The 27,953-nt window shown below is 27.7% G+C and overlaps 1 protein-coding gene across 1 annotated transcript in view; it reads left to right on the top strand.

The window, feature by feature from the left end:
• Positions 1-25,050, top strand: part of Hmgs (hydroxymethylglutaryl-CoA synthase) — a 31,478-nt gene extending 6,428 nt beyond the window's left edge. Inside the window, exons 2-9 of the mRNA XM_043039330.3 lie at positions 6,985-7,431; positions 9,256-9,381; positions 11,040-11,207; positions 12,383-12,542; positions 12,874-13,044; positions 15,362-15,594; positions 17,560-17,705; positions 23,275-25,050. Of these exons, the coding sequence (XP_042895264.2) occupies positions 6,993-7,431; positions 9,256-9,381; positions 11,040-11,207; positions 12,383-12,542; positions 12,874-13,044; positions 15,362-15,594; positions 17,560-17,705; positions 23,275-23,361 (1,530 nt within the window). The 5' untranslated portion in view covers positions 6,985-6,992 and the 3' untranslated portion in view covers positions 23,362-25,050. The remainder of the gene's footprint in view (positions 1-6,984; positions 7,432-9,255; positions 9,382-11,039; positions 11,208-12,382; positions 12,543-12,873; positions 13,045-15,361; positions 15,595-17,559; positions 17,706-23,274) is intronic.
• The last annotated feature ends 2,903 nt before the right edge of the window (positions 25,051-27,953 follow it).

The following is a 27,953-nucleotide window of genomic DNA, read 5'->3' as shown; positions in this document are numbered from 1 at the left end:
TCTTTTAAAAATTATTGCCTTTATATTAATTACTAATATGTTAAAAATAATTTTTTCGTGTAATGTATCAAAATTATTATTCCTTATGATTGATTTAAATTTGTTTCAAGTATTTTGTAATAATATTTAATCAGCAATTTAGATAATTTGGTTTTTGCCGGTTTTTACCAGTTTTTGCCGGTTTTTACCAGGTTTTTGCCACTGTCCTGGCAGAAACCCCTTTTTGCCGGCAAAAACTCCAACCCTGGTTTAAATCAAGTGATTATATCAGAAAATAAATATACGTTTCCTTAGTATGTTTATTGCAAGATGTCGATGTTATACAGCAGTGTTTCCCAAACTTATTACTTTTACGTACCCTTTCTAAATTTTTCGTAACGCTGTGTACCACTAATAAAAGAAAAAAAAATGAATGTGTTTTTTACTATAAAAAAATTACACAAATGTTAAAAATCACAACTGGCTTTTGACACCACTAATTGTTAACTGTTAACTCTGCAAAAAATAGCCAGTAGAAAAATACGTAATCGTAAATTTTTTGGCTAGCTTTGATTTTAAATAAAATTTTGTGAAATTTTCGTTTGTTGTAAGATATTTTGTATAAGAACCCGTAACCCCCCTAAATTGTTCCCGTACCCCTGGGGGTACGCGTACCACCCTTAGGGAAACACTGCTATACAGTAAATAAATATTAACTGACTGATTTTATATTTATGTTCTTAATTTGACCTTGCATGAAAATAAAAATGAGATAACATTTTTGTAAAACACTTTTCTAAATTAGACTAAAAAAGGATTAAGTAATTATATTTTTTTTACGCTTAGCGCATTGTTTCATATGGGCGGGGGTTGGGAAATTTTTGATGGTGATAAATGGTCCAGAAGATTTTACCTGGAAAAAATGCCTGGAGTTTTTTTTTTTTTTTTTTTTGTACTTTTAATGTCTTTTAGGGTGCTGAACATGAATCTGCTTTTTGCGATCACATTTTTTCCCGGGAAATAGGTTTTTTTTTCTCTCTGCAGAAAAAAACCCCAAGAAGAATCCTGTTTTTTGCATATTTTTTTTCGTTGAGGTTTAAGATAAGATTTGAACATTTGAAAACAAAAGAAAATCAACCTTTTTATTCTTCATCTACAATACGTCTGTGGTGTTATAAATCAATGAATTGTGAGAACTGGAATGATGAATTACATTGGAATCAGGGACCGCGCTCAGCATTCGCCATCTCGCCAAATGCAATAAAATCGTATATTCGGCGAAAAAAATTTTTGTTTTATCGAAAGTATTGGAGAATGGTTTTTTTCTAGTGCCAAGAAAACTGTATTATCATCTCGAGCCTGAGAAGGAAAGATCAAAAGGAATTTTTCTAAAAAGGAAGACCAAAAGAAAAACGTCGCATAACCAATTAGAATTTTATTAAATCCAGATAATGTATGCATAAAGCAACAAGAGAATTTATGTAAGCATGATACGAACTACCGTAAAATACAGATTACCACGTTCGTTGCCGGATCACGCGATATCGCATGACGTTAATCTTTCCTACAGTTTGTGTTAATAAAACAGACTAAGTGTAGAAAGATGCTTATTATCATTCAACTATTTTTGCAGTAAATTATTTTTTTCGTGACAATAACTTATACAATAACGTGACATTAACCCCTTAACGATCAGTTAATTTTCAAGAAAACGGTCATAAAAGTGCCTATTTTGCCAAATACACGTATTTGATTAGTGCCGACATCTAGTTTAAAATAAACTATCTACAATTACCTTAAAAATATCCTGGTACTGCCATCTGGTGTGTAAAATGAGAAATATAATGTTTTGCGTGCAAAAGAAATGAATTAGTTTTATTCTTATTGGCGCGTTACTACTGAACACTCCAGCCCGAAAATTTCACGGGAGCGAGAAATAGAGGGCGAAACCTCACCCCGTCATTTTCACGGGAGCGAGAAGGAAGGGGTTATCATAATGTAGATTTAGGTTCATTCTTATATTACTGCTATGGTCTAAAGTTAGGATTTTTGTCCGACGATTGTTGAAAATACGGATAAAAACGGGGGGTTATCGTTTGAGCTCAAATCTCAGATCAATTTGTTTTTATGAATAATATAGTTAAAATTTAATTTAAAAGTTAAAACTATAGTCGCCACTTAAAATATATTGGTCGCCAGTGGCGACCAGGTAACCTTATTTCACGAGTCCTGCTGACCTTATTTCACGAGTAGAGTATAAATTATAATAACGCGTCGCACTGTCAATAATAAGTCGCGATATTTTCCCAATTATCTAATTTTTAGATTGGTGTCAATATTTTTGTGCCCAAAATAAAATTTTGCAACATTCACGGTATATATCGTATTTAATAAATATCACATTGGATAACATTCACGATTTTGTCATATTTGATGCACCTATGAGTGAGTATCTCCAGCAGTTGGTGACCTGGTTAAATCAGAACCTAGCTAACTTGTCCTCATGGTACCACTATTCAATAAATACCGATTTTTTTAGAAATTGTTTTTTTTTTGTTGAATTTTTTATTAATAATGTTTATTTTTCTTTAAGAGATAATGATATAAAGTTTGCGAATTTGTGATAAAAAAAGACGTGAACATTTAATTATTTTTTTTAATAGTTGGTACTAAAATGTTTTAGATTTAGAGTTTAATAAATTTATAAGTTTTGAAATTAAAATGCCGTTTGGATTTAAAAGAATAAGCATATTTATGTTTAACATTAACACTGACGGTTACATAATATTTCTTCCAACTTTCGATAACTTATGTTACCCTGCATATTTGTTTCTACTACGTTTTACTTAATTACTTTTGTTATTTCAACTAATAACATGTTAGTGAAAATAGTAAAATTTGATAGTTCCTACTAAGAGACTATCCACTAATTATAAACAAGGAATTCATCGTTTCAAGCATTTTGAGAATTTCGATATTTTATGAAAAAGAAAGTCAAGAATTTTACATTACAAATTTTTTTAAGAATTTTGGGGTCATACGCTTATTTATTATTATCAGTAATGCAGTAAAAAATCTTGTAAGGAGAAGCTTTGTAGTTTCGCATTTATAGATCAAACATAGCCTTTTATCCAATCAAAAGTTCAGTAATCTTGTTTTATAGAATTTTTTAATGCTAAGTTGAGGGATCATTCCCTAAATTATTTTTGTACCAAATATATATTGAATATATTGAATATTTGAATATATTGAAATCCTATTATTTGATTATGGTAAGGAAACAGTATTATTTGTATATGATTCGGTTGCAAATTTTAATGTTAAATAATTGATACCGATTGTTTTTTAAAAAAATTAATTTTTTATTATTAATCTTAAATTTTATATATATATTGCTATCAGATTATTATGAATTGTTCAATGCTCCATTAATAAAATATTTAAAACTGATACATCTTTCTATTCTAAAGAAAGTAATTCTGATATTAAAAACTTTTGCAATAAAACTTGTCTATATAATACTATAAATAGAGTAAATTATATTTTATAAGTTTGTTGTTTGTCCTTGCTTAAAGCAGTCCTGAAAATGGTCTGATTTGTTTTTTGAAAAATCTTGTATCGATTCTGATTAATATTATTTGAATTTTCGACCGCTATTTCTCGATTGTTCGATTTCAAATTGAGTGAAAAGAACTGACTACCTTTTTAATTGTTTTAGATTAAGACTTTTGTAATTTCAAAAATCATTCACTTATTGGTATGGATAAACTACTGTGATAAACACATATTTAAGCGCAATCGCTTTGAAAGAATGAATGCTAACTGATTTTTCTGGTATAAAATAATTTCGTCCAAAATTATTTATAATAGGTTAGTTATTACTTGTTCACTTTCATTAGCTACACTAATGTCGTTGCGGAGCAACGTGAAAATTACTTGGACTGCTATCATTGTTAAGCAATCTCATTATGCTTTTGAATTTTTTAAACAATTGAAGTAATATGGTGAAATATCCAAAAATTTAGATAAACATTAGCCAAGTTTCGGATTTTTTTGAATAACCTATTGGGACCTTATTTATTTAAATCTATCGGGGAAAAGCCGTGGTGGCTCAGCATTCGTCTCCCAATGAGGTGAAACCGGATTCGAATCCCAGCAATGGCTCGTCGATTCGAATTCCACACCCGGCTCGCACCGACCACAGTGCTGACGAAAAATATCCTCAGTGGTAGACGGATCATGGGTTCGAGTTCCCTTGTCCTTAGACTAACCGTGAGAGGTTTTCCTCTCCACGTATCGTAAGTGCGGTTAGTTCCATCAAAAAGTACTTCACGAAGGCAGAATATCTCCCAATACTTGATCCTGGAGTTCCTTTGTCTTCTGGATTGGGTTCAAAATGACAAGGCTACGGAGTTGATAGTCGTAAACTCAAAATTGGTTTGGCTGTTCTACGGTTAAATAAAATAAATTCTATCGGGAAAAAATCAATTAATAAAACTTGTCTGACTTCGTAACTTAAATTATAGTTTGTACCATGTAATTAAGATAATCACTCGAACTTAATAAGTCAGTTATTAAATAAAAAGTTATTCATGATTTCCTTTTTCTCCTGTACATTAACAATTTGAAGATGTGTAAGTTTGTAAAATTATAATTATTATAGCAATTATAGAAAATGTGAATGCACTGCTGAGATTTCCTATCTATTTATAGCGTTTATTCGAAATGTATTTATTTTATTTAGTAAATTTAGATTTGCTTTCCTGGAAATTGTCTATATTTGTAACGTTTCTGTTTGTTCGTTGATTCTTACTTCACAGGAAGTCCTCCATAATTAGGCAATTATTTTTAATTTCTTTTCTGAATTGTTTCGAAATTCACGATATAAAACTAAATTTAGCTTTTTAAATGAGGTTTTCGAAAAAAATTCGAGGTTATTCGAGATTTTCGAATTCCTATGGCAAATCCTATGTAATTTTCGAGTTCGTGAATTTTACAAAAAATCTGGAAAAGACAGGTTTATTGTAAATTTCTTTTCTGTGGTTCTTAGTAGATTCGAATCATTTTGTTGATTGATTTTGCCCAACTCTAGTTCCTAGCTTCTAAAGACTCTCATCTACGTCTTTTATCTTCAGGAGAAATTGGTGAAAAATTATATAATAACTTTCTTTTCCTGTTTTTTTTTTTATTTTTAGATTGTTTGCATTTGATTTTTAATCTTTTTTTTTAATATCTTTTTCTATTTATTTCTTTATTTTTTTTTCCATTTATTTATAATGGTTTACCTACTGATTCAAGCATATCAGTGGCGATGATTTATTTTATTTTTATATTATAACCGTCGTAAAACGGCCGATCCAATTTTGAGTTAACGATTACTGCAGTGTTCAACTCCGTAGCCTTGTAATTTTGAACCAAATCCAGAAGACAAGATAACTCCTGGATCAAGTATTGGGAGAAGTTTGCCCTCGTGGAAGACTTTTTTTCATAGAACTAACTCGCATTTGCGTTACATGCAGAGAAAAACCACGAAAACTTTTCACATTAGTCTGACGGCAAGGGGACTCTAACCCATGATCCGTCTACCACTGAGGATATTTTTCGTCAGCACTATGGTCGGTGAGGGCCGAGTGCGGAATTAGTGTCGACCAGCCATCGCCGGGATTCGAATCCGGTTTCACCTTATTGGGAGGCGAACGCTCTATCCCTTGAGCCACCACTACTCGGAGATGATCTACTGACTTTATTCAGAAATTTTCGGTGAAAATTAGACATATTTCTTTTAATCAAATATAAACATTTGTTTTACCGACTCCGTCTGGCACGTTTTAAAAAATATTATAATGTCAGAAAAATCAAACGTTAAAAAAAGTATTGTTTTTATAATGACAGATTTTATTTATTTATTTTTTATTTATTTTATTTTACTTTCGCAATAAAGCGAGGAATTTCTGTACTATTTTATTCCAGGGTTCATGCATTCCTTTTTATTTAAATATGACGATATACAAAATCACAGAAATAAGTGTCATTAAGTGATCTCTTTCAATCCTTTTATTTGCGAGTTTTTGTTTACACAATCTATTTTTCTGTTCTCAGGTCAAATGGTTTTTTGAGTTATGTCATGTAAATCAATCATTTTTTTTGATTGATTTTTTGATTTATATCATGTAAATCAATCGTTTTTTTTAATGTTTTTTTGATTTATATCATGTAAATCAATAGTTTTTTTTGTTGAAGAAATTAAACTATTAAAGCCATTATCTAAATCCTAGGTTTTAATTTTATATTTTGAATATATTATTTTATTTTTTACTTGATTTGAAATTCTGTAAAAAGTTTTTGTTTTGTAAATTTTAAGTTAATTGTTCCTTTCATAATCTGTGTTGGGCGTAAAGAATTATTTAAAAAAAATTTTCATACTTAAACTGACTTTTTATTTTCATATTTGTATTTGAGTGAATAATTTTTTGTAGAAAATATACACAAAAGTGCCGCGATGGCTCAGGGGATAGAGCGTTCGTCTTCCAATGAGGCGAATCAGGTTCGAATCCCTGTCGATACGAATTCCGCATCCGGCTTGCACCGACCACAGTGCTCACGTGAAATATCCTCAGTGGTAGACGGATCATGGGTTAGAGTCCCCTTGCTATCTGGCTAACCATGGGAGGTTCTCTTGGTCTTCCTCGCCATGTAACGCAAATGTGAGTTAGTTCCATCAAAAAAGTCCTCCACGAAGGCAAATTTCTCCTAATACTCGATCTAGGAGTAACCTTGTCTTCTGGATTGGGTTCAAAATTACAAGGCTACGGAGTTGAACATTAGTAGTCGTAAACCCATAAAATTGGGTCGGCTGTTCCACGACGGCTGTAAAAAAAAAAAAAAAAATTTTTATACAATACACTTTACTTGAAAAAATTATTTCTTTTAACCCAAATTTCAAATATGTACTCTCTATGGTATACTGCTTTTAATATGCTGAAAAAAATTTTTTTTTCTTTGCAGATTAAAAAATGAGCAAACAAAATGGACACCACAACTGGCCCAGGGACGTTGGAATAATCGACATTGAAATTTACTTTCCCTCCTACTATGTGGACCAAGAGGAATTGGAGGCTTTTGATAATGTCTCCAAGGGAAAGTACACCATTGGTTTGGGCCAAAACAAGATGGGCTTCTGTACAGATAGGGAAGATATCAATTCCATGTGTCTCACTGTGGTTGAGCAACTGATAAAGAAGAGGAATCTATGCTACAGCCAAATAGGGAGACTCGAAGTTGGTACAGAGACTATAATAGACAAGTCGAAGAGTGTCAAGACGGTGCTAATGGAACTTTTCAAAGAGAGTGGAAATCATGATGTTGAAGGCGTTGATTCGACTAATGCGTGCTATGGAGGAACTGCTGCTCTTTTCAATTCTGTAGCATGGGTAGAATCCAGTGCATGGGATGGTGAGTATTCAATAAGAATTAAAGGGCAAAATTCGAAATTTTTGCTGAGTTGGAGTACTTTTAAAAGTGGCCACTTATACAAAAATTGACAATTTTAAATGGTTACGAAAACTGTTGATATTAATAATGAAAGGCATTTTTCAAATTATGGTAAATATTGCAAGGTTCGTATCTGAAATGAAGAAAATTTTTAAGAAATAGGCGTGAAATGCCTTTCTTATTAATAATGAAAGGCATTTCTCTAATTATGGCTAATATTGCAAGGTTCACTTCTAAAATGAAGAAAAATGTTAAGAAACAAGCATGAAGTGCCTTTCATATTAATAATGAAAGGAATTTCTCTAATTATGGTAAATATTGCAAGGTTCATTTCTAAAATGAAGGCAAATTTTAAGAAACAAGCGTGAAACGCCTTTCATATTAATAATGAAAGGCATTTCTCTAATTATGGTAAATATTACAAGGTTCATTTCTAAAATGAAGAAAAATTTTAAGAAACAAGCATGAAGTGCTTGCAAGCTGTCTTGATTTACTTTGTTATTTTTAAACATGATTAATAACAGTTTTATTTTTGCCAGAGATTTTAAAAATATATAACGTCTGTAAATGCATCTGTTTTAGTTTATTCTTCATTTTGCATCAATAAGGGTCTGGTAAATTTTTTCCATTTGTAATGGTTATTTCTTTTTGCAGTTTAAAGATTATTTCTTTGTAAATCGAAAATAAATTTCTGAATCTATATTACATGTGAATTTATATGAATTTTTGTTTGAATTTTAACTTTTTTTCATAGTTCAAGGGAAATTTCTTTGCCAAGCAGAAATTTATTTTGAAATGTATTTACATACATAAATTTCTGCTTGTATTAATAATTTCCTTTTACAGTGTAAGGTTCCTCCTTTTTAAAGTGTTTGCCTTGATGAAATTTCGTAATATTTTAAATTTTAGCATTAGAAACTGTCTTCAGTTTAAAGACTATCTTTTAATAATTTTTTTTTCGTTTCAAGATTGAAAAAAAAATTTTTGTATTGAAATTTTTACACTTTTATCTTACAAGGGAAACTAGGGAAGTGTGACACGCCAATTTTGAAATAAACTAGTGGGATGTATGCCTAATGAGGAATAATTTTAGGGGGCAACATTCGTCTCGGCCCATAGAAGGTCCTGTGAGAAATAAAAAATAATTCAATATATAGAAAAATTGGTATTTTATTACTTCAATGCAGACTATTAGTAATTGTAATTGTCTCATAATCCAATTAATTTGTAATTAATTGGATAATTAATTAATCTGTAATTAATAAATTAATCAAAAAGTTAATTAATTATTAATTAATTGTTAGTTAATTAATTGACTTGCAATTACATACTCCAATTAATTTGGAAAGTTTTTTGAAAAAAAAAATTTTAAAAATTTGATGTCAATTTTTTTTTTAAATTAACCTAACAGGTTTTTCTGAAACACTACAGATATATAAAATTTTCGAAATCAATTTTGACAATAAATATGCATTATATAGTACGTGAAAGTACCACAAAATTAATTGGAGTATGAGACAATTACAATAACTAATAGTCTGCATTGAAGTAATAAAATACCGATTTTTCTATATATTGAATTATTTTTTTATCTCTCACAGGACCTTCTATGGGCCGAAACAAATGTTGCCCCCTAAAATTATTCCTCACAAGCCATACACCCCACTAGTTTATTTCAAAATTGGCGAGTCACACTTCCCTAGTTTCCCTTGTTAGTTGTATAAATACATGTTTGTTTGTTGGATGTGTAAATCAGTATTAAAAGCTGTTTTTTTGCCATTTTAGGTCGCTATGCATTAATGGTAGCTGGTGATATAGCAGTATATGCAGAAGGAAATGCTAGACCTACAGGTGGAGCTGGTGCTATAGCTATTCTTATTGGTCCAAACGCACCTATAGTTTTGGAACGAGGTAATTTTGTATTTGAATTTTTAATTTGTTTTTCTTGTTTTATAGTTCTAAATTAAAAATTAATATTCAACAATTTTAATTTTTGCTACAATTTAATATTTGTAATTTCATAAAATTAATTACGAGAACATGTAACTTTAGTATGAATCAAATATTTTTTGTGTGTTTTATTTTTTGATAACTGTCTCCATGTGTTGCTAATGTGCATGCTTAGTTTTTGATTAACTCATTGTGTATTTCCTGTATATTGAAAAAAATTTAAAAGTCAAAAGACAAAAGTAAGATTAAAAAATTAGTTTTAGTTAAAATAATTTAAAGAAAGTAGTGAAAGTGGCGTTTCAATTGCATTTTTGTTAGTTTCACTCAATAACTATACACAATACAAATGTTACTCCGAAATTTTTAAGAGACGGTCAAAGGATAAGTGTAAAACAATTAATGGTCAAATATGGAATGTAAGATTCTTTTATGCTCAGATTTACTAAGTATTGCAATTTAATCCTATTTTTATAAATTGCTGCAATTTAAGTTTTAATAAGTGAGTTTTAAGAAGAAAAAAAATGATGTAAGTGTGAGAGCATATCTTTTTATTTTAAAGGGAGGATAATTTTTTTAATATTTACAATTAATCTATGTAAGATATGGATATAAAGAACTATTATTATTCATATTGCTTATGTTAGGTAATAAACGTTAATATTATTAGTGTTTTACATTTTTATCCTTTAAATGCAAACCGAATATCCAACTTCATTTATCCATTATTTTCTACACATGTAGGGTTGACTGTCTGAAGTATCCTTTTACTCACCTATTTATTCTTCAAATATCACTCACATTATAAGTTTCTGTTAACTGATTCTAGTATAGAGTAATTTTAAACGATAGAAGTGTTCTCTGTTTTGCTTTGCTTTGGTTAGAGAAATGAGAAATATTAGTTTTTCCTGAATACATTATAATTAAATGCAGAATTGATTACCAACTGAGTGACAAATTATTGCATAGTCACACTTATTATGAGTACACTCTTTTCATAATTAAGATAAGTAGTTAAAAAAGCCGGGAGAGCCTGGTCGGTAGGGCGCTGGACCCACGTCCGAGAGTTCGTGGGTTCGAACCCCGCCGGCTGGTCTCCCGATGTAGTAAAGTGACTGATGCACGTTAAATCTGTCGAGTCGCAAAAGTCCTGCATGTTCCCATAACACATCAAAACCTCTGGGGGTACTGGATTGGAGATCGATCGTTCTCTGATTCAGGTCAAAATTACGATCTGTGGATGAATGAGTGAATGGATGTATGAATGGGTCCGCCCTATAAACGGGTGCGCCGTATGGTGTGGCAGAAGTCGAATTCATGGCCGTAGATGGCGCCACTATAAAACAAGAACAATCGCACCCCCTTTGCATAAACAGGCCTAGTCAACAACAACAACATAAGTAGTTTAAGGAATTCTCTCTTATCATTATGTTTTGTTAGAAAATTTTTGCTCCTACACAGAAAAATAAAATTCCCAAGTGATATTTTAGGGACTTTTCTGAAAGACATGCGTACATTTTTGGTTTAAATTGTTGAAAAAATAAATTAGCCCCAATTATTAATTTCTATATTTAGTATTTGCTTGATTTATGTCTATTAATTAATGAGTATTATTTTACCAGGTTTGCGCTCTACTTACATGGAGCATGTGTATGATTTCTATAAGCCTAATCTCATGAGTGAATATCCGACAGTTGATGGAAAGCTTTCTGTTCAAAGTTATGCCAAAGCACTCGATAAATGCTATGAGGGATTTTGCAGAAAGGCAGAAAAGCTCTCTAAAGCCAAAAGTAAGCAACAAATTTAGATGAAAATTTTTATTTTATTGAATTACCAAATAAAAAATCTGTTCTAGGTATTTCATGGGTACTTTTATTTGCTTTGAATTTCAATGTAACTTTCTTTTAATACAAAATTAATTTTCTGTAGACTATTGAGCAGATTCATGACACAGATATGCATGCCTTACGTAAAAAGTATTGATATTTTGCAAAATATGTGAAATTTTAAATATTTCGCTGTGTAATATAAGCAAAAAAAAAAGTTTAAATATAACTCCTAAAAATAAATATAAAATGTATATGAGTGAGGTATCAAACAGTTACGAAATTTTTCTAAAGTTTTCAAATATATTAAAAGTTGGTTATACACATATTTAATGTTATGCAAATATTTAAATAAATACACATATTTAATGCTGAAATCCCAATAATCAGATTGAAAAAATGAAATAGACAATTTTAAATTTTTTCTTTTATTTTGAGCAACTCTTTTGGTTTAAGCTATCTACAGAGAGCTGTTTTTACCTACAGATTGACTTACATAGCTCTGTACCTCATGAAAGGCAGAAATGTCTATGACAGGAATGTTTGATCAATAAGTTTTGAAACAAATTTTCTTTTTGAGGAATGAAATGAAATACTCTTTTTTTGTTATTTGATTAGAGTGAATGTTGATTTTAATAGTAAGTTGTCCTGTAGGGAAATAAGGTGGCATGATTGAGGAAACTATGTTAATTTTTCGTTTCCTGTGTTAATACTGGAAAGTGTTATTTTAAATTATTCAACCAGCAATTTGACTGTGTACCTATGAAAAAGTTGATTGTCTTTTAATTATCTTTGGAAATGATATTCTGATTCCAATTCTTTAACAATATGAAATTTAGGCTTTTTAATGTTTTGTTAAAGTATTATTAAATCAATTATTAATCTTATTTTGCTAATTTCTTTTTCTAATCATAAAAGATTTACTTTTCATGTATGTCTTTTAAATAGGAATTTATGTTATTTTTTAACTGACCACTTTTCGTGCTAAAAGTACCCAGAAATTTAGAAATCCTGTCCACAATCAAACATAAAAATGAAATTTGTAACATGGAAATACTTTGTTTGTTACAAATGTGTTTGATTTTTCTTGTAAAAGAGATTAGTCTCGGAATGTTTGTAAATAGCTTTTTCTGTTTAAGGTAAAAAGTGGTTTACTCTCAAAGACTTGGATGCTATGCTATTCCATACTCCATATTGTAAGTTAGTTCAAAAGAGTTTGGGGCGTCTTGCATTTAATGATTTTAAAAGAAATCTGGACTCCGGAGCAGAGGAAGAGTACAAAGGACTGGAAATGTATCGGTAATTGGATATTTTCTTTTCATATAGTACAACCATGTTTTCACGTTAATGTAATATATTTTACTGAAATAAAATAAAAGCTGAAAAACATAATTTTTGCTGCTGTAATTTTTGATCATTTTATTCAGTATATATTAATAAATTAGCTAAGTACATGTTCTTTTTAATTTTCAAGTTTAAATATAACGCAAGTGTACTAAGTAAAGTAACAGTATTCTTTTTCATAATGGAATATTTCTAAATATTTATAAAATTTATAGTTATTGAATAATGTTAATGTTTAAAAGCAACTTAATTATGTTTTTATTAATTTTTTTAAATTTAATTTTAGTAATTTGAAGTTGGAAGATACTTATTTTAATAAAGACGTAGAAAAGGCATTTGTGGATTTCAGTAAGGACATGTATGAGACCAAAACTAAACCAAGTTTATTAATTCCGAAGGAAGTTGGAAATATGTACACACCCTCACTTTATTCATGCTTAGTTTCTTTCATTGCCAGGTATTGCAATTTTCTTTTAGATTAAGTTTTTATAATGCAAAAACTAATACCTATTTTTTATTGCTGTTTGTATTAATTGTGAAACTATTTATATCTGATTACATTTTTACCTGTTAATCAATTTTATAAACCAATGAATCATATAGGATTTTCATTGTAATTTTTGTGAAATTATATGGAATGTTTCAGTATTCTTAAAACTATTTAAAATTAAAATGAGAAATTTGAATGTTTCAATGCATCACAATATAGAAATTTGTTTTATTTAACTCATTTTTTTTCTTTAAGAACTATTAATGATTTAGGAAAAAGTCTCGCACACTGTCTTCTTGAAAAAAATTAATTTAAATCAGGTTTGAAATATTTTTATATTTTCTGCTTTACATAAATCACAGTGATTTACAGCATTTAGAAAATTTCATTAACTGTTTATGTTTTATAAGTATTTTGTTAAAAGAAAAGTTTATAAATTTTTAATACGCAACTCTATATTTGGAATTTCTGTTATTATTTATAAAGCTCATGAAATTCTAGCTTATTTTTGAAAAAAATTCTAGTACAAGTTATGTAATTTCAAACTTTTTTCCTGATGCTTTTTCACACCGAAATCCCCCCCCCCCCACCCCACATTATTTTCGGAGAAACATTGCTTTGCAGGTGAAACAGTTCATTAAAATCCATCTTAAGACCTTTGTCACATTTCCAAGAAAGATCAGAAAACTTTTTCTGTTTTTAAGTTTAGTGTACTTAATTGCATTATTGAAAAAATGATTTTTAAACCCAATGAGTTAAAATAAAATATTTTAAATAATCATATACTTATGTATACAATAATTAAAAAAATGTTTCTTCTATTTTCTAGCATATACTGTGTTCCAAACATACTATGTTTGTATTAAATATGTTGGCGTGTTGATTGTATATTTGTAGTGTAAATTATTTTACTTTTGTAAAAATCATATGAAATTTTATAAAGTATTTAGCCTTTAAATTTTTTTCAAATCTGTATTAGTAGGTGGTTATTATGAGCATGGGAAACTAAATTATAACTAAAACTAACTTATCATCTTTGCTCTTAAAAGTGGCTGAATTTTTTAAATCATTCTACAAAAAACCACTGTCGAAAATGTTTGAAAGAAAATCTATTTTCTATAGGTATACTGTAAATAGGTATACTGTAAATAGGTATACTGTAATTGTGTGCTTTTTGCTTCAAAATTTTTCAAAACAAAATCTTTATCTTTTCTGAAACAAGTTAAAAATTATAAACTGTGTAAAGATAATTAAAAATTACTATGAAAATTATTTTTAAAATATACTGTTCACAAATAAACTAATGACTTATCATTCATTACTTATTTTTATATAGGATTTCATACAGCCACTTTTCATAATCTCATAAACAATATCTCATAAATGATGTTTCATAAATAATGAATGAACAATCGTTAATTTTTTAGCATTTTTTCTTCAAAAGCAAATTAAATTTCCTTTCATTTTATTATATTGTCTTTTTTTGTGTTTGGAATTTTTATTGGTGAGAAAATTTTTTACCAGCTTAAATAACCAGTTTAAAATATTTGTGCTATAATACTTGTACTAAATCAACTTATAGCTCTAATTTTTTGTGTATTAAGTTATAAGTAATTTAAGTTATAAATTGGGAATTAAGTTTTATGAATTTACCTAAAATAATTACTAAATCGGGTTAAAACACTATTTGTACAGTAGAGAACCGATTATCCGGAAAGATGGGGACCATCGCAATTCCGGATAACTGATTTTTCTGGTTTTCTGAATCGCTACAAAATGCCGTTTTTTTAATGTTTATAAAACGAAATTAAAAAATAATTTTGAAATAGTTTTAGAAATAATAAAAAATGATAAATAATAATACACTTAAGTTTAAATAAGGAAAGAAATTATGAAATAAAAATTATATACAGGCTTATATATGTTATTACTGTTATTATTAACATTAATAACATATATAAGCTATTTGTGCTTATGTGAGATTAGTCTACAAACGGCTTTTGATCCATTCTCTAAATCAGTTCTTTCGTCAACTCGATACGCCATACGCTCTAAATAACAAAATGGGCTCAAAATCTTGCAAGAAAAAAATATTTTTTTTTAATGGAGGAAAATTAATTTCCGGTTCCGAATTTCATTCCGGCTATCTGGTTTTCCGGTTTTCTGATTTCCGCATAAGAGGTTCAGCACTGTACTATAATACTTGAACTAAATCAACTTATAGCTCACATTTTGTGAATTAAAAAATTTTTTTAAAAACATTTTTCTGATTTTTATGTTTTAGTAAAAAAATTGAAGACTTGGGTGGTATTAGAGTTGGTATGTTTTCTTATGGATCTGGGTTAGCTGCTACCCTATTTTCCTTACAATTTTCTGAAGACATCACAAAGGGATCACCTCTTCGTCACTTACACGATAGTCTTCAAAACATCAAAGCTCGCCTATCAAATAGGAAAAAGATAACTCCAGAGATGTTTACAGAAATCTTAAAACTTAGAGATTCCACTCACCACAAAGGTAAGTCGTATTGATATATGTACAGGGCGTGGAGAAAAAACAAACAACAACTGAACAAAGTCATTACATTGTAGAATAGAAGTTGACTGATTTCTTTTTAATTTGTTTGTCCATTTTCTTTGTGTCTATCTCTCTAATTATAAAATATTTTATAATAAATCTTATATTTATTTTAGCTTTTTTACTATGTCAAGCAAAAGATCTGCTATTTTTGAGTTTATTATAATTCGATTGTTATATATTATATATTATCAAATTATAATGTTTATTGCAATTTGATTGTTATATATTATATATTATCAAATTATAATGTTTATTACAATTTAATTGTTATGTATTATATATTATCAAATTATAATTTTTATTTCAATTTCATACTTATTTGAATAAATCTGTTATTTTAGAGTTAAGGCAATGAAAATTAAAGTGTGAAATTATACCTTTGCTCTGTACAAAATTTGAACTTTCTTAAGCAATCTCTTTGCTTCAGTGAGAATGGGTTTGATTAAAGGTCCAAAACTTGCAGAAAATTTTAAAAAGCGTTTGTACCTCTACATTGTCCACTTTGAAACAAATTTATTAAATTTATTTATTAGTAAAAGTCTACTCTTGTTATTATTTGTTATATTTTGTTGACTTTTTTTTAAAAATAAAATTATATGAAAAACTAATTTTTCAGTTAAATTTGTTGCACTCTGTATGTGTATGATATAGGGCAAAATTAACATTTGTTATGTGCCCAAGGCGACTAATTATAAAAAATTGCTATCAAAAAATTGTATGCCAATCACCACTTTCTTCATTTTTAAAAAACTGCATTTTATTGCAATTTTTTTATATTTAAGCTTGGAATTATTATGAATATTTTAATATTTTAAAAACAACTGTATTTCATGCTTGTTTCTACATTTTTCTTCCCTTTAGAAATAAACCTTTTAATGTTTATCATATTTCAGAAAAGCAGTTGCAAAGTTTCCTACAGTTTATTACATCCTGATTTAATGAGATCCCAAGTTTAAAACAAAATTTTTAATATGTGATTAGTTTAATGTTAAAATACTTTTTAAAACTCTGTTGTTGCCAGCATAACTTAGATTTAACAAAATTGTTTATTGACTTCTGGAAAATTATCTTATTGAAGTTTTCAGAAAGAGAGTATTGTGACTGTTTGTATAAAGGGAGAATTTCATTCCAATTAAAGGCATTTAAAAAACTGTTGTATGATTTTGTTAAAAAATAGTATGCACATAAACCTAGTAGCCTGGTAATATGATTTTAAGTTCATCTATATCATTAACTCTCATTTAAATTTAGTAACGCGAACTAGTTAAAAATGATATTACTTAACATTAATGTTTAGACTGTAGCTAATTAAATTTGAAAAAATATGGTTTTTAAGAATTACAATTTTTAAAAATGAGGGAAAATTTAAAACTTTGTTTACAAATGAATTGAAAGTGCTTATTAGTTTAGAATAATTATCATGAGAATATTTTTGGTATAATTTATAGGAAATTTAAAAATACCAAAACTAAAAATGCTTTAATGCTGTACAGAATTGATATTTTTCGATTTTGTATAAAGTATTATTATTTTAATTTATTAAGACGAATTAATTTCTTTTTTAGAAAGAATATTTACTATTAATATTTGTTAAAATTTTAGTTATATACTCTATTTATTAAAATACAGTTTTCATTTTGAAATTTTGTAATTTGTGCAGAATTATGATAAAAGCATTATAATATTTCTAAAAAAAATTGTTTTTATGTGAAAACTTATTTTTTTAAGAGTTGTTGTAGTTAAATATTATGTCCAATTTAACCTGGCTAAACTGGTTTGTTTTAAAATGTTAAGGTACACAAATAAGAATCACACTTAGATTTGTTACTTTTTAAATGAAGATCACACACAGTCATATTAATAATATAATTTTTTAAGCAAATGTTTCCTTCTTAAATGTAGCTCCATATACACCAGTTGGGAAAATAGCTGATCTTTTCCCGAGAACATGGTATTTGGAATATGTGGATGATAAACACCGAAGAGGTTATTTGCAGATGAAGGAAATACCTTCTTGTCTAAAAGTTAATGGCTGTATAACAAAAGAGGTAAATTCCCTTTCATTAAGTTTTTTATTTTCACCTATTTTTATGTGTGTATGAATGTATAAAATAACTTTATTGCTAGATAAGAAGTTAGCAGTATCTCACATTGATGTGAAATAATTAAAAAATTTGTTTACAGGCATTGTGTTAAGCATTTTCATGTTTATGGTACAACATTAGCTCATTTTTGTTGAGTTTGTATGTGTTTATTCTTATGCATAAATTGTTTGCCCAGTTGTTATTCTTATGTACTGGTGACAAATATTGTTTGCCCAGTATTGACTTCAAATAAGCAGTTATGTAATATGTTTTATGCATATTAAATTTAAATTTTTCATTTCTGTAAAAGAATAATTATGTAAATTTTGAAATTTATTTCTGCATGCTGAGTCTAAAGTAATTTGCATGCTACTTGCATGATATGCAAAGTATTTGCATTTCATGCAACACACTTTTTCTGAAATAAATTTGCTTTATATATTTATTTTTCAATTTTCGAACAATAACATTTTCATACAGATTTATCATATAGATCTATTAGTTAATAGAGTTATAAACATGAAAACAGTTAGGTGTTGCTGTGTAAAAGTAGCAGTCCATAAAGAAACCAAATAGTAGAAACATTAGGTGTCCGTGCAATAATTACACATTAAAAATACAGAAACTTTTCCTTCCCCTCTGCTATTTTCTTCCTATGGTGCACATACTATCACTTTCCCAATAACTGAATAATAAATAAATAAAAAACTTATCAAAGATATATATGTACAAAATTCTGGTTTTCAAAATTAATAATTATCAAAAAAAGCATTGTACTTTCCAAAAGAAGTTGAATTTAGTTTATTATGGTTAACAAATGTCAAAATTCAAATATTTTATTATGAGTGGAATTTACTTAGCAAACATATTTACCTCAGTAATGGGGTATATGCAAAATGAGAATACATCCGAACTCTCTTCTAACAAGTGCAAAAGGACTGCAATATTTGTTTATTATAACTGAGTGCTTAAAAAAAACCTGTTGGTAAAAAATCATTAAAGTCCACACATCCTTACTAAATTGTAATTAAATTACTTATTTTTTTTTTTAAATTTATTTTTTAGTTCTGTTTAATACCCTGGACAGTAACTGATTTATTTAGGATAGCTATAATATTTTAGTTGGTTTCTAAACATTGTATTAAGAATAAAATTATGTAAGAATTAAAATCTTATAAAAAAAGTTGCATGGTAGCTATTTTTTAAATTTTTTTTATTCATGTATTAAATTTGAATGATATAAATTAATATTTTGACAGTGATTTGTTGTCCAACTTCCGGGAGCTAATTAATATATGTTGCTTTTGTGTATAAGTTTCCTGCAAAGTCTAAATTTTATTTTTGTATTAAAAATTTTACCGTTTACCATTATTTTTAAGTATAATATAGCAATAGAAATTAGGGTAAATTACGGCATTTGATAAAATCTTTTTAAATCTACATACATGCCACAGCTTTGTTACAAAACCTGGTTTTATTGTTGGATTGTAAAATAAGGTTAAAATCAAATAAAATGAATATTTTTGAACTTAAGGTTATGAGGCTATAGAGCAATATTTTAATGACCTGTATGCATTTAACATCAGTTTGTGTGTATATAATTTTGGAACCTAGTAATCAAATTCAAGTACTAACATATATATACATATATATATTTTAATATATATATATATCAACGGTATCTCACCCATTGTGGTGGTCCTGAAAGAGTGGATACCACTTCTGGAGAACGAACTGGGTCTGCTCATTGGCAAGTCCGATTGTGCAGCTCATTGGAAATAAAAAAATAAAAAAATATTTTAATATTATCATTGAATTATATGCTAATTAATTTAGAAACATTAAAACATCATTAAAATGTATCATTAAAATATTGTGAAACGTCATTAAATGTTAATGGATCAGGAAGAACAAGGAAAAGCTATGAAATTCTTTAAGCGTTTAACCTTAGGCACAAAAAAAAAGTTGTATAATATTTTATTTATGTAATTTTTGAAAAAAGCTGACTATGCCCTACAAAAATCTGAGAAATGACCATCATTTGAATTTATATGCCTTTTAAATTGTGCAAAGGTGCAAAAGATGTCGAAAATCACATAATTGACATTTGTCCATGTAATCACTGAATATAAGCATGAGTTTTATTTTTCACAAAATGTCTTCATTTACCAGGGAAATTTGTCTTTACCATTTTTCCCCATGCATCTCCCCTCTTTTTACTTTTAAGAATTCTTTTACGTATGAGGAAAAATGAGTGGCCAAGTGTTTTATCAATCAGTATAAAACTTCATGAAAGCTGCTTGAGGTTTTGATCTGGTACAAATGACCAGCTATATTGATGACGACTGTATATTATAAAACATTCTAGGAATGAGTGATCTATCACTAAAATTCTAGTGTGCTGTATCTAAACAATATATTAAAGAATGTTCCAACCTGCACTTAATTAGGTTCTTGAAGTCTGAATTAGTTTCTAAGAGATTTGCATGTTAAATCTGTCGAGTCAAAAAGTCTGCATGACAACTCAAACCTCTGGGGGTACTGATCCAGGAGTTTCCTTGTCTTCTGGATTGGTTCAAAATTACAAGGATACGGAGTGGAACATTAGTAGTCGTAAACCCAAAACTGAGTCTTCTGTTCAATGACAAATATAAAATATAAAAAATAAAACTTACAAGAAACACGAAGACAAGTGCTCTCTATGCTGTCTAATTCAGTAAATTGATCCTGTTATGATTTTTTTTTGTTGCTGAAACTATGTCAGAGTTATAAGGAAAATTCGGCTTCTGGATTAACTCCTCTATAGTAAACTCTATAATAATCGATGTGATCTTAATATGAATAGAATTTAATTTAGTTAAATTTTTTACTATGATTGTAATTAAAATAAATAAAGAAATGAAAGGTGAATTTTTTAATTTCAAATGTAGTTTCCTTTTTCTGTGTTAGTTGTTTTCTAGGCTATCCACAACTTGTCTGCATAAGTTTAAAAAACTAACCAAATAAATAAATGGCAACGTAATGCCTTTATTTTTATCTTGAATAAACAACAAAATAATAATATATAACTACTATTAGTATATTGTGCATAGTATATATATGCATTGTTTGTCATAGTATTTTCTTATTTGTAAGTAGAGAGAGAAAATGCTGTTTTTTTAAACCGCTAACTATTTAATACATGTTTATGAGTTATTGTAACTATTTTTTATTTTTAAGACAGTTTTATATGATATTTTCATTAGAAGAGTAATTTATTATTTTTTTAAATACAAAAATTAGTAAGATTTAAAAAAGAAAATGTATTGTATGTATTGTATGTATTGTAAAAAGATTATGTATCTTTGTTATAGCGACAGCGCCAAGCTTCTAATGTCACAGCTGCACGAAAATTTGAAGAAAAATATTTTTGGATGAAATAAAATATGTTTTTACCTCATAGAACTAAAAGTATCAGCACAGTAGAAAAAAGCCAAATTCATTAACAAAAAATAACAAACTACCTATCACCTTGTGAAAGCACTACTGAAAATAGCAACCTAACTTTCAAAAAGCAATTATATTAAAAAGAAGTTTGAGTGGATTCACTGATATACATGGCAGCATCGTCATGGTGGCATCAGCATGCAGCCAGTGCAGGAGTAGTTTCAGTGATGGGCAATTTATTACTGCAAACAACTAACAACTAAATAACAAACAGTATTTTCTAATTTAGTTTCTTATTTCTCATTAATGATTTTTGGTTTTGTTCTTGCTGTGCTGATGCTTTTAGTTCTCTTATGGGGTAATAACTTTTATTTAATCTTAAAATATTTTTCTTCAAATATATGTATGTATGCACCCGATTTTAAGTTTTTCATCGGATTATCATTAAAAAAAAATGCAGGATGTGGGGAAACTTAAAATCGGGGTGAAAACAAATTGATTTTCAATTTGATATTTCAAATTGAAAACAAACAAATTGATATTTCAAATTCAACAAATTGATATTCATATTATATTGAAAATAAACAAATTGATATTTCAAAAATTGATTTTTATGACCATTAGAAAAAAAGTGTAATCTTTACTATTTTTTGTTATGTTTTTAGGTATAATTTTAACAATATCTCTCTTAAAACTTACTATTGTTTGTAAATTTGCTTTTTGGTTACTAAATTGTTTGGGTTTGGTTACTAATTATTGGTTTTTAGTGGGTTATATCCTCTGATTTTTTTTTTTTTTTGATCTTCATGGTTTTCTTCACTATCATTGAGAGCAGGTATGAAATCAAATATTGAAGGAATTGTAAAGCAATGGGGATATGTGTTGCTGTCCATATATATATATGCCATCAACTTTGGAACATCTTCAGTCATGCAATTTTATTCTTCAGCGTTATATTTGGATATCAAAAAGACTGCTTTAATAAACCCATTTGAAAGGCATTTTAGTGCCTTGCTGGCGGAATCAAATTCAGAACTTCCAGAACATTTAATTTTGCTTTAGAAGCATCTAGAAGTTAATGGAATCAGGAAAAAGAAGAGATTGCCCAACGAGTTGTGAAGTGTAATATAACTATAAGTGTAATACATACTTCATATAACTACCCTTCCCACGCTTTGCCCATCCCACCACCTTTTTTTATTTTGAGTCAAGGGGGAAATCTTCTCTTGCAGACAAAAGGACAATGATTTTGAATAGAGAGAACGTCAGAGCAGCTTCAAACATCTAATAAACAAGTTTTTTTCTCTCTTTATTTTAAATAAATAAAAAATAAAAATAAAAAAAAATAAAGAAGGAACTCAGAAGAAGTTTATTCAAACTTTGTAGAGGTAAAATGATTTCGATCTGTTAGAAAATAGAGCATTATTTGTAAAAAAAAAAGTAAGTAGCGTGAAATCTGGGATAAATTAACATCATAGGTATAGTCAATTCTCATTAACCAGTTAAAATGCGGGATAACGTCTAGAAGCGGGATAACATACAAAACAGACATTGTAAAACTGGGGCTTTATATAAAAGTAAGTAAGCAATATTTAAAATTGTATTCTAACTGTGCATGCATATAATGTATTTCAAAACCTGTAGAAATCTTACAAACCGTTCAATTGGTACTACTGTACCAATTGAACGGTTTGTAAGATTGCTTAGTTTTTGCCTACAATGGCTTGGAGCCAGATTTTTGATTCCTCTTGCTGAAGACTGATAATCAGAGTCTACTTTTTTCAATCTTAGTGGCTTTCCGTTTTAAAGTTTTTGTGGTTTGGAATTTACTCTAATGTAATGCCCCTGACGGTTTCATACTTGAATACCTATGTGCAATTAGGGAGTATGGTGCAATGGCCATTTGGTTGCCACCACCATCTCCAACCCCCGACTTGCTAGTGTACATTTACGCTATTATTATCTTCGAATCATCATGAAGGATGAATCACAGTTTATTGCCAATAGTCCATTAGTGTAGATGTTCCAGGTTAGCAATCAAACAAAATGAAGTTTATCAATAATTATTTTTTATTTTATTTTAAATATATATATATTTTATTTTTAGAATATTGCACATTGTGATAATCCTAAAGTCTGTGGAGAATTTTGCAAAGCCACTGCCACTTCAATTTCCATTGCTGAAGGTGTTTAGAGACAGTTTCCTTCTACCTTTTCAAAGAATTTCTGCAAAACGAGCTCTACTTTTTGTTTTGATATTTGAAAGGGTGAACAAGGAAGAGGTATTTTAGTGCAGCTATGAAATATTTTTGCTCACTTTTGTCACTGTTGAATGAGATTGGTAATAAGGATGTTGCTTTTTTTTTACTCATACTTTCAGCTGAACCATTTTTTAAGATTGAAATGTTACAAGTATACTTAATAGCTTTTTTTTTGTTGAAAATTTTTTTACTTTCTAATAATAAAAAATATATTCAGGGATGTGATTCTTCCACCAATATGCAGGTTACTGTTTTTTCATGTATTTTTTTTTCCAATTGAATTCAAATTAAGAATTCAAGTTCTATATTTACCCTATTTAGTTAAATTCATTTAATTGGAATGAGTTTCCCTATATTAGAATGTCGTCAACTCCATTATTTATAGCTAAAAATCAGTATATTTTGCTTGAACTCAAGTAAATACTATTTTCAACGCTATTATCGATGATTCCCGCGATACTACTTGTCTTATATATGTCAAAAATTAACTTTATATTCCAATGAGTCTGTGAAATTATTTACTACTTAATTCTTACTTTATTGATAATTTGAATTTGTATTGAATATAAAAGTCAATATAATGGAAGTCTTGAGTAGATTTCCTGTTCCTTGATTATTTAAATTAAAGTTTTTAGTTTATCTTTTCATGTGTTTGTCTTGAAATTTTAGATCACATCTTTTTATTTTTTAAATTTGCATTTTTGATTGATCACATCCCTGTTATTTTCTAATTACAGTTAAAATAATATATGTGACATTCGTCTTTTCAAATAAAAATTAGACAATATTATCAGAAATGCAGATTACTATTGTCTGTTTTCCTTTGTTAATGCTGTTATCTTTGGAAAAGCTGTTGGCATACCTTAGTTTAGTATATATATTAATTGCAATTAAGGTTTATTTATTCCATTGTATTTGATGTAGAAAAAGTGTGAGATTCATCTCAAAACAGTGTCCCCCCCCCTTATAGAATTGCTTAAATCCTTTTTTTTCTTTTTTATAAAGCAATTTTTGACTGCATTTCTAGTGCCAATGAAGTATTTAATTTTGAATATCAACTTTTTTTATTAACTTTTGTGAAAGTATCTCGTTAAATTATTAAATTTTTTTTCTTCATAAATGAACTATATTTTTAAAATGTTAGTGTTGATAAAATTGTTAAGCATTTTACTGGTATTTTATGTGATTTGTTTTTTTATCTTTTTTCAAAATATGAATTCCTTATTAATCAATTTGATTTCTTGATCATTTTCTTTAAAAGAAATGCCCATGTTTTTGAATGGAATTTAAGAGTGTTTTGCGCGTAAGTATCAATTTGATTAGAAGACACTTAGTGTTATTTAAAAATTTAGTGCATCAACAATTTTAATTTATTTTATCCTGGTTAGAATTTTCATTAATGAGTATTATGATGTTTTTGTTTTTATTTATTCAGGTAGTTAAAATAAGTTTATTTAGAAAGTTTTACATTTTCAATTATTTTATGGTTCAGTTAAAATCAATATTTCAATATTTTTTGCAAAAAATTTAAAAAGTTCATGTTTTAAAAATAGATTTCTGTTGAGGTCCATAGAAATTTTTAAGTAATTAAAGTTCTGAATTTCAACTTAAAGTAAAAAAAAGAAGGAAAACCACATCATTATATTTAATCACATGTGCTTTCATCGTTAATTATTCTGATATTTTTAATGACTAAGATTTGATTTGTTTTATTTGTATTGCTTTCAATGGAATTCTTTAAATCAAGAAAGTAATTAATTACCATGAAATATGTGAAGTAAGACATCATTATATCGTAGAAATTTAAAATGCTAATAAATAATTTTTACAAACTACAGCATTCTGTGAACAAATGTTATATCCCAAATCTATTTATTCGTATTGATTTTTATTAAATATTTGTTACTGTACATATCTATGATATATATGTATGTTAATCCATGTTCAATTGTATAACTATTTGTTTAACATTTGGTGCAAAGATAATTTCCTTGTTAATATTGGTATTTTAAATATGTTATTGATATTTTGTAACATCATACTATTGATTAGTTTTTGATGCATTATGTCGAAGTATTATTATTGGACGTTTTCGTATATATTATTGAGTATTTTTCATATGTTTTGTAATTGTTGACAAGTTTTGGTAAGCATAATAATCGATTAAAAAAGTAAGCATACCTGATTTGTATAAACTATTTTTCAAATTTCTTATTTTATTATAACTTTAAACCTGGGATTCTCTATTAATTTGTGTCATATATTCCATATATTTTATGTTTGTTGTAATTAACTATGATTCATTTTTTTAATAGTATGCAGAATGCAGTTTTAAACCTGCTTAAATCTTTATTAAAAATCCCTGCTTATAGAATTTTGTTCCATAAGACTTGTTAAATAACTGTGTCAAATTAAATGTGGTGATAATTATATATTAAATACTTAATATTAAGTGATAGTGCACTAAATCGACTTATTTTACTTTTTTTTTTGTTAAGCTGTTGTGCTTAAAGCTTTTATTTAAATAATCTTTTTTGTTGCTTAGTGTTTATTTCATAAAATATTTATTTATTCATTCTGTTTTTTTTAATTACTTAAACTTTTCAGGTTATCATGAATGTTAATTTATTCATTCTAAGATTAATCATATAGCTATAGATAAAATGTTTTTTTTTATTTGTTCCATTTATTTAAAAGAAAATTACAAGACGTTGCACATTTATTTCAAATTTAAGTGTTCAAATGAGTAAAATTTTATTACTAGAAGCTGGTCAGGAGATTTCTCTTAAATGGTTAAACATAATTTTAGCCTTAATAGGGAGAGAAATCAAAAGAACTTAAAATTCTTCAGCTGCATATTTATAAATTTTTTAATATTACTATTAAAATGAGATCAAGTAAAAAATGTAATTGTTATTCTTTTCTACAGGTGAGTTTTTACATTCGCTGTGAAATAAATAAGACAAATTAAACATGTTTATACTTTAAGATTTGTAAGTTTGTCATACTTTTTTAAGTACAATATTCACACAGTGATTATGCTTTCAAAGCTTTGTATGACTTGTTTCTTATTTTACATTTTAAAAATATATTTTAAAGACAATAAATATAATTTTAAAATAATTTTATTTCTCATTTTTGTATCAACACTTTGCTTACGGTGCTTAACATGGTGAAGCCTGCCATTCTAAACCTCTTGTTCTTCTAGCTGTAAACAAAAAGTTAATGAAAAGCTTGGTTTTTGAATATAAAGAAAAAGTGTTGGTAAAAGGAATTATAATTCTATATTGTCTGGTGGTTTGATTCCATGTATTTCTAATTTCATTAGTAAAACACCACAGTTTCATAATAATATTTAAAATTTTCACAATATTATGCGTCTTTTAATTTATTTTATTCAAAAATAATTTCATAAATTTTTTTTTTCTAATGTAATGAAATTTTTCTTTAATTTTGAATTTTTACTGTTTATTTCTACCATTGTGGCCTTAAAATAATTTCTTATAGTCCAAAAATCTACATCTTCCACATTTTACTAACTTATTCACTTTGGTGTACATGTAAGTCACTTGTGGTATTTATGTATATAAGGAGTTATTTCTAAGATATTTATGAGACTACTATATTATCACTTAACAAATGTTGTATATTAGTTTTTATTATTTGGTGTAGGATTGTGTTTGTCTGTTATATAAATAAAATATGCTGTGTAACTTTGATTAAAATGGATTCTTGTATAAATATACTTGTTAGGTTTTTTTGATAAAATAATTACGAACTCCAATAATCAAAGGTTATTTTCAAATGATTTTAACCGTGTGGAACATCTTGCTTAAGTCGAAAGGCTGAAATAATTTGTATTCATTATTTTAATTTAATTGTTTTTTTTTTAGATATCAAAATTCTAATTTTGAATGTTTCCTTTTGTTTAAATAAGCATTTAGAATAAAGGATGCTTAATTCTGAAAGATGAATTCATTTATTAACTGATTTACATTACGTGATTTCTGAATCAAAACAAAGGGCTGGTCCACTTTTATGACTGTATTTTATGTGCTATCAAAGTATGTAGATTTTTATTAATGAAAATAAATATTTTGAATGATTCCAAAATTTTGTTTGTTTATTTGCGTCAAAATGTTTCCTGTAAGTTATGCTATTTAAATATCAAAATGATTGACTGATGGTTGATCTGACTGTATAGCACAGTCAGATCTTTAATCTAAATTAAGTTATTTTCTCTACCTAATACTAAGTTATAACGGTTTAGAAAGTAGAAGGAATATTTTAAATAAATTTTGAAGGTGACAGTAACACCATAATGATGCAGTATTGCTGTTTTTTAAGTTTCTTCCTTTCTTTTTTTTAAGTTTAGATGCAATTATGATTTCAATGACAGGTACAGTAAGTATAGTAATTTGTGAAAGTAATGTTAAATGAAATTTTTATAATTTTGTTAAAAATAATAAGTAATGTTAAATTTCTTAAATGTAATTCATGTCTTAAATAGGACCAACAATTAAGA

Source organism: Parasteatoda tepidariorum, chromosome 7, assembly GCF_982258835.1.
Source record: "Parasteatoda tepidariorum strain Cologne lab strain chromosome 7, Ptep-v5.0, whole genome shotgun sequence".
Classification (NCBI taxonomy): Eukaryota; Metazoa; Arthropoda; class Arachnida; order Araneae; family Theridiidae; genus Parasteatoda; species Parasteatoda tepidariorum.
Note: the sequence above shows the minus strand (reverse complement) of the source record. Positions and strands in the feature narration are given on the sequence as shown.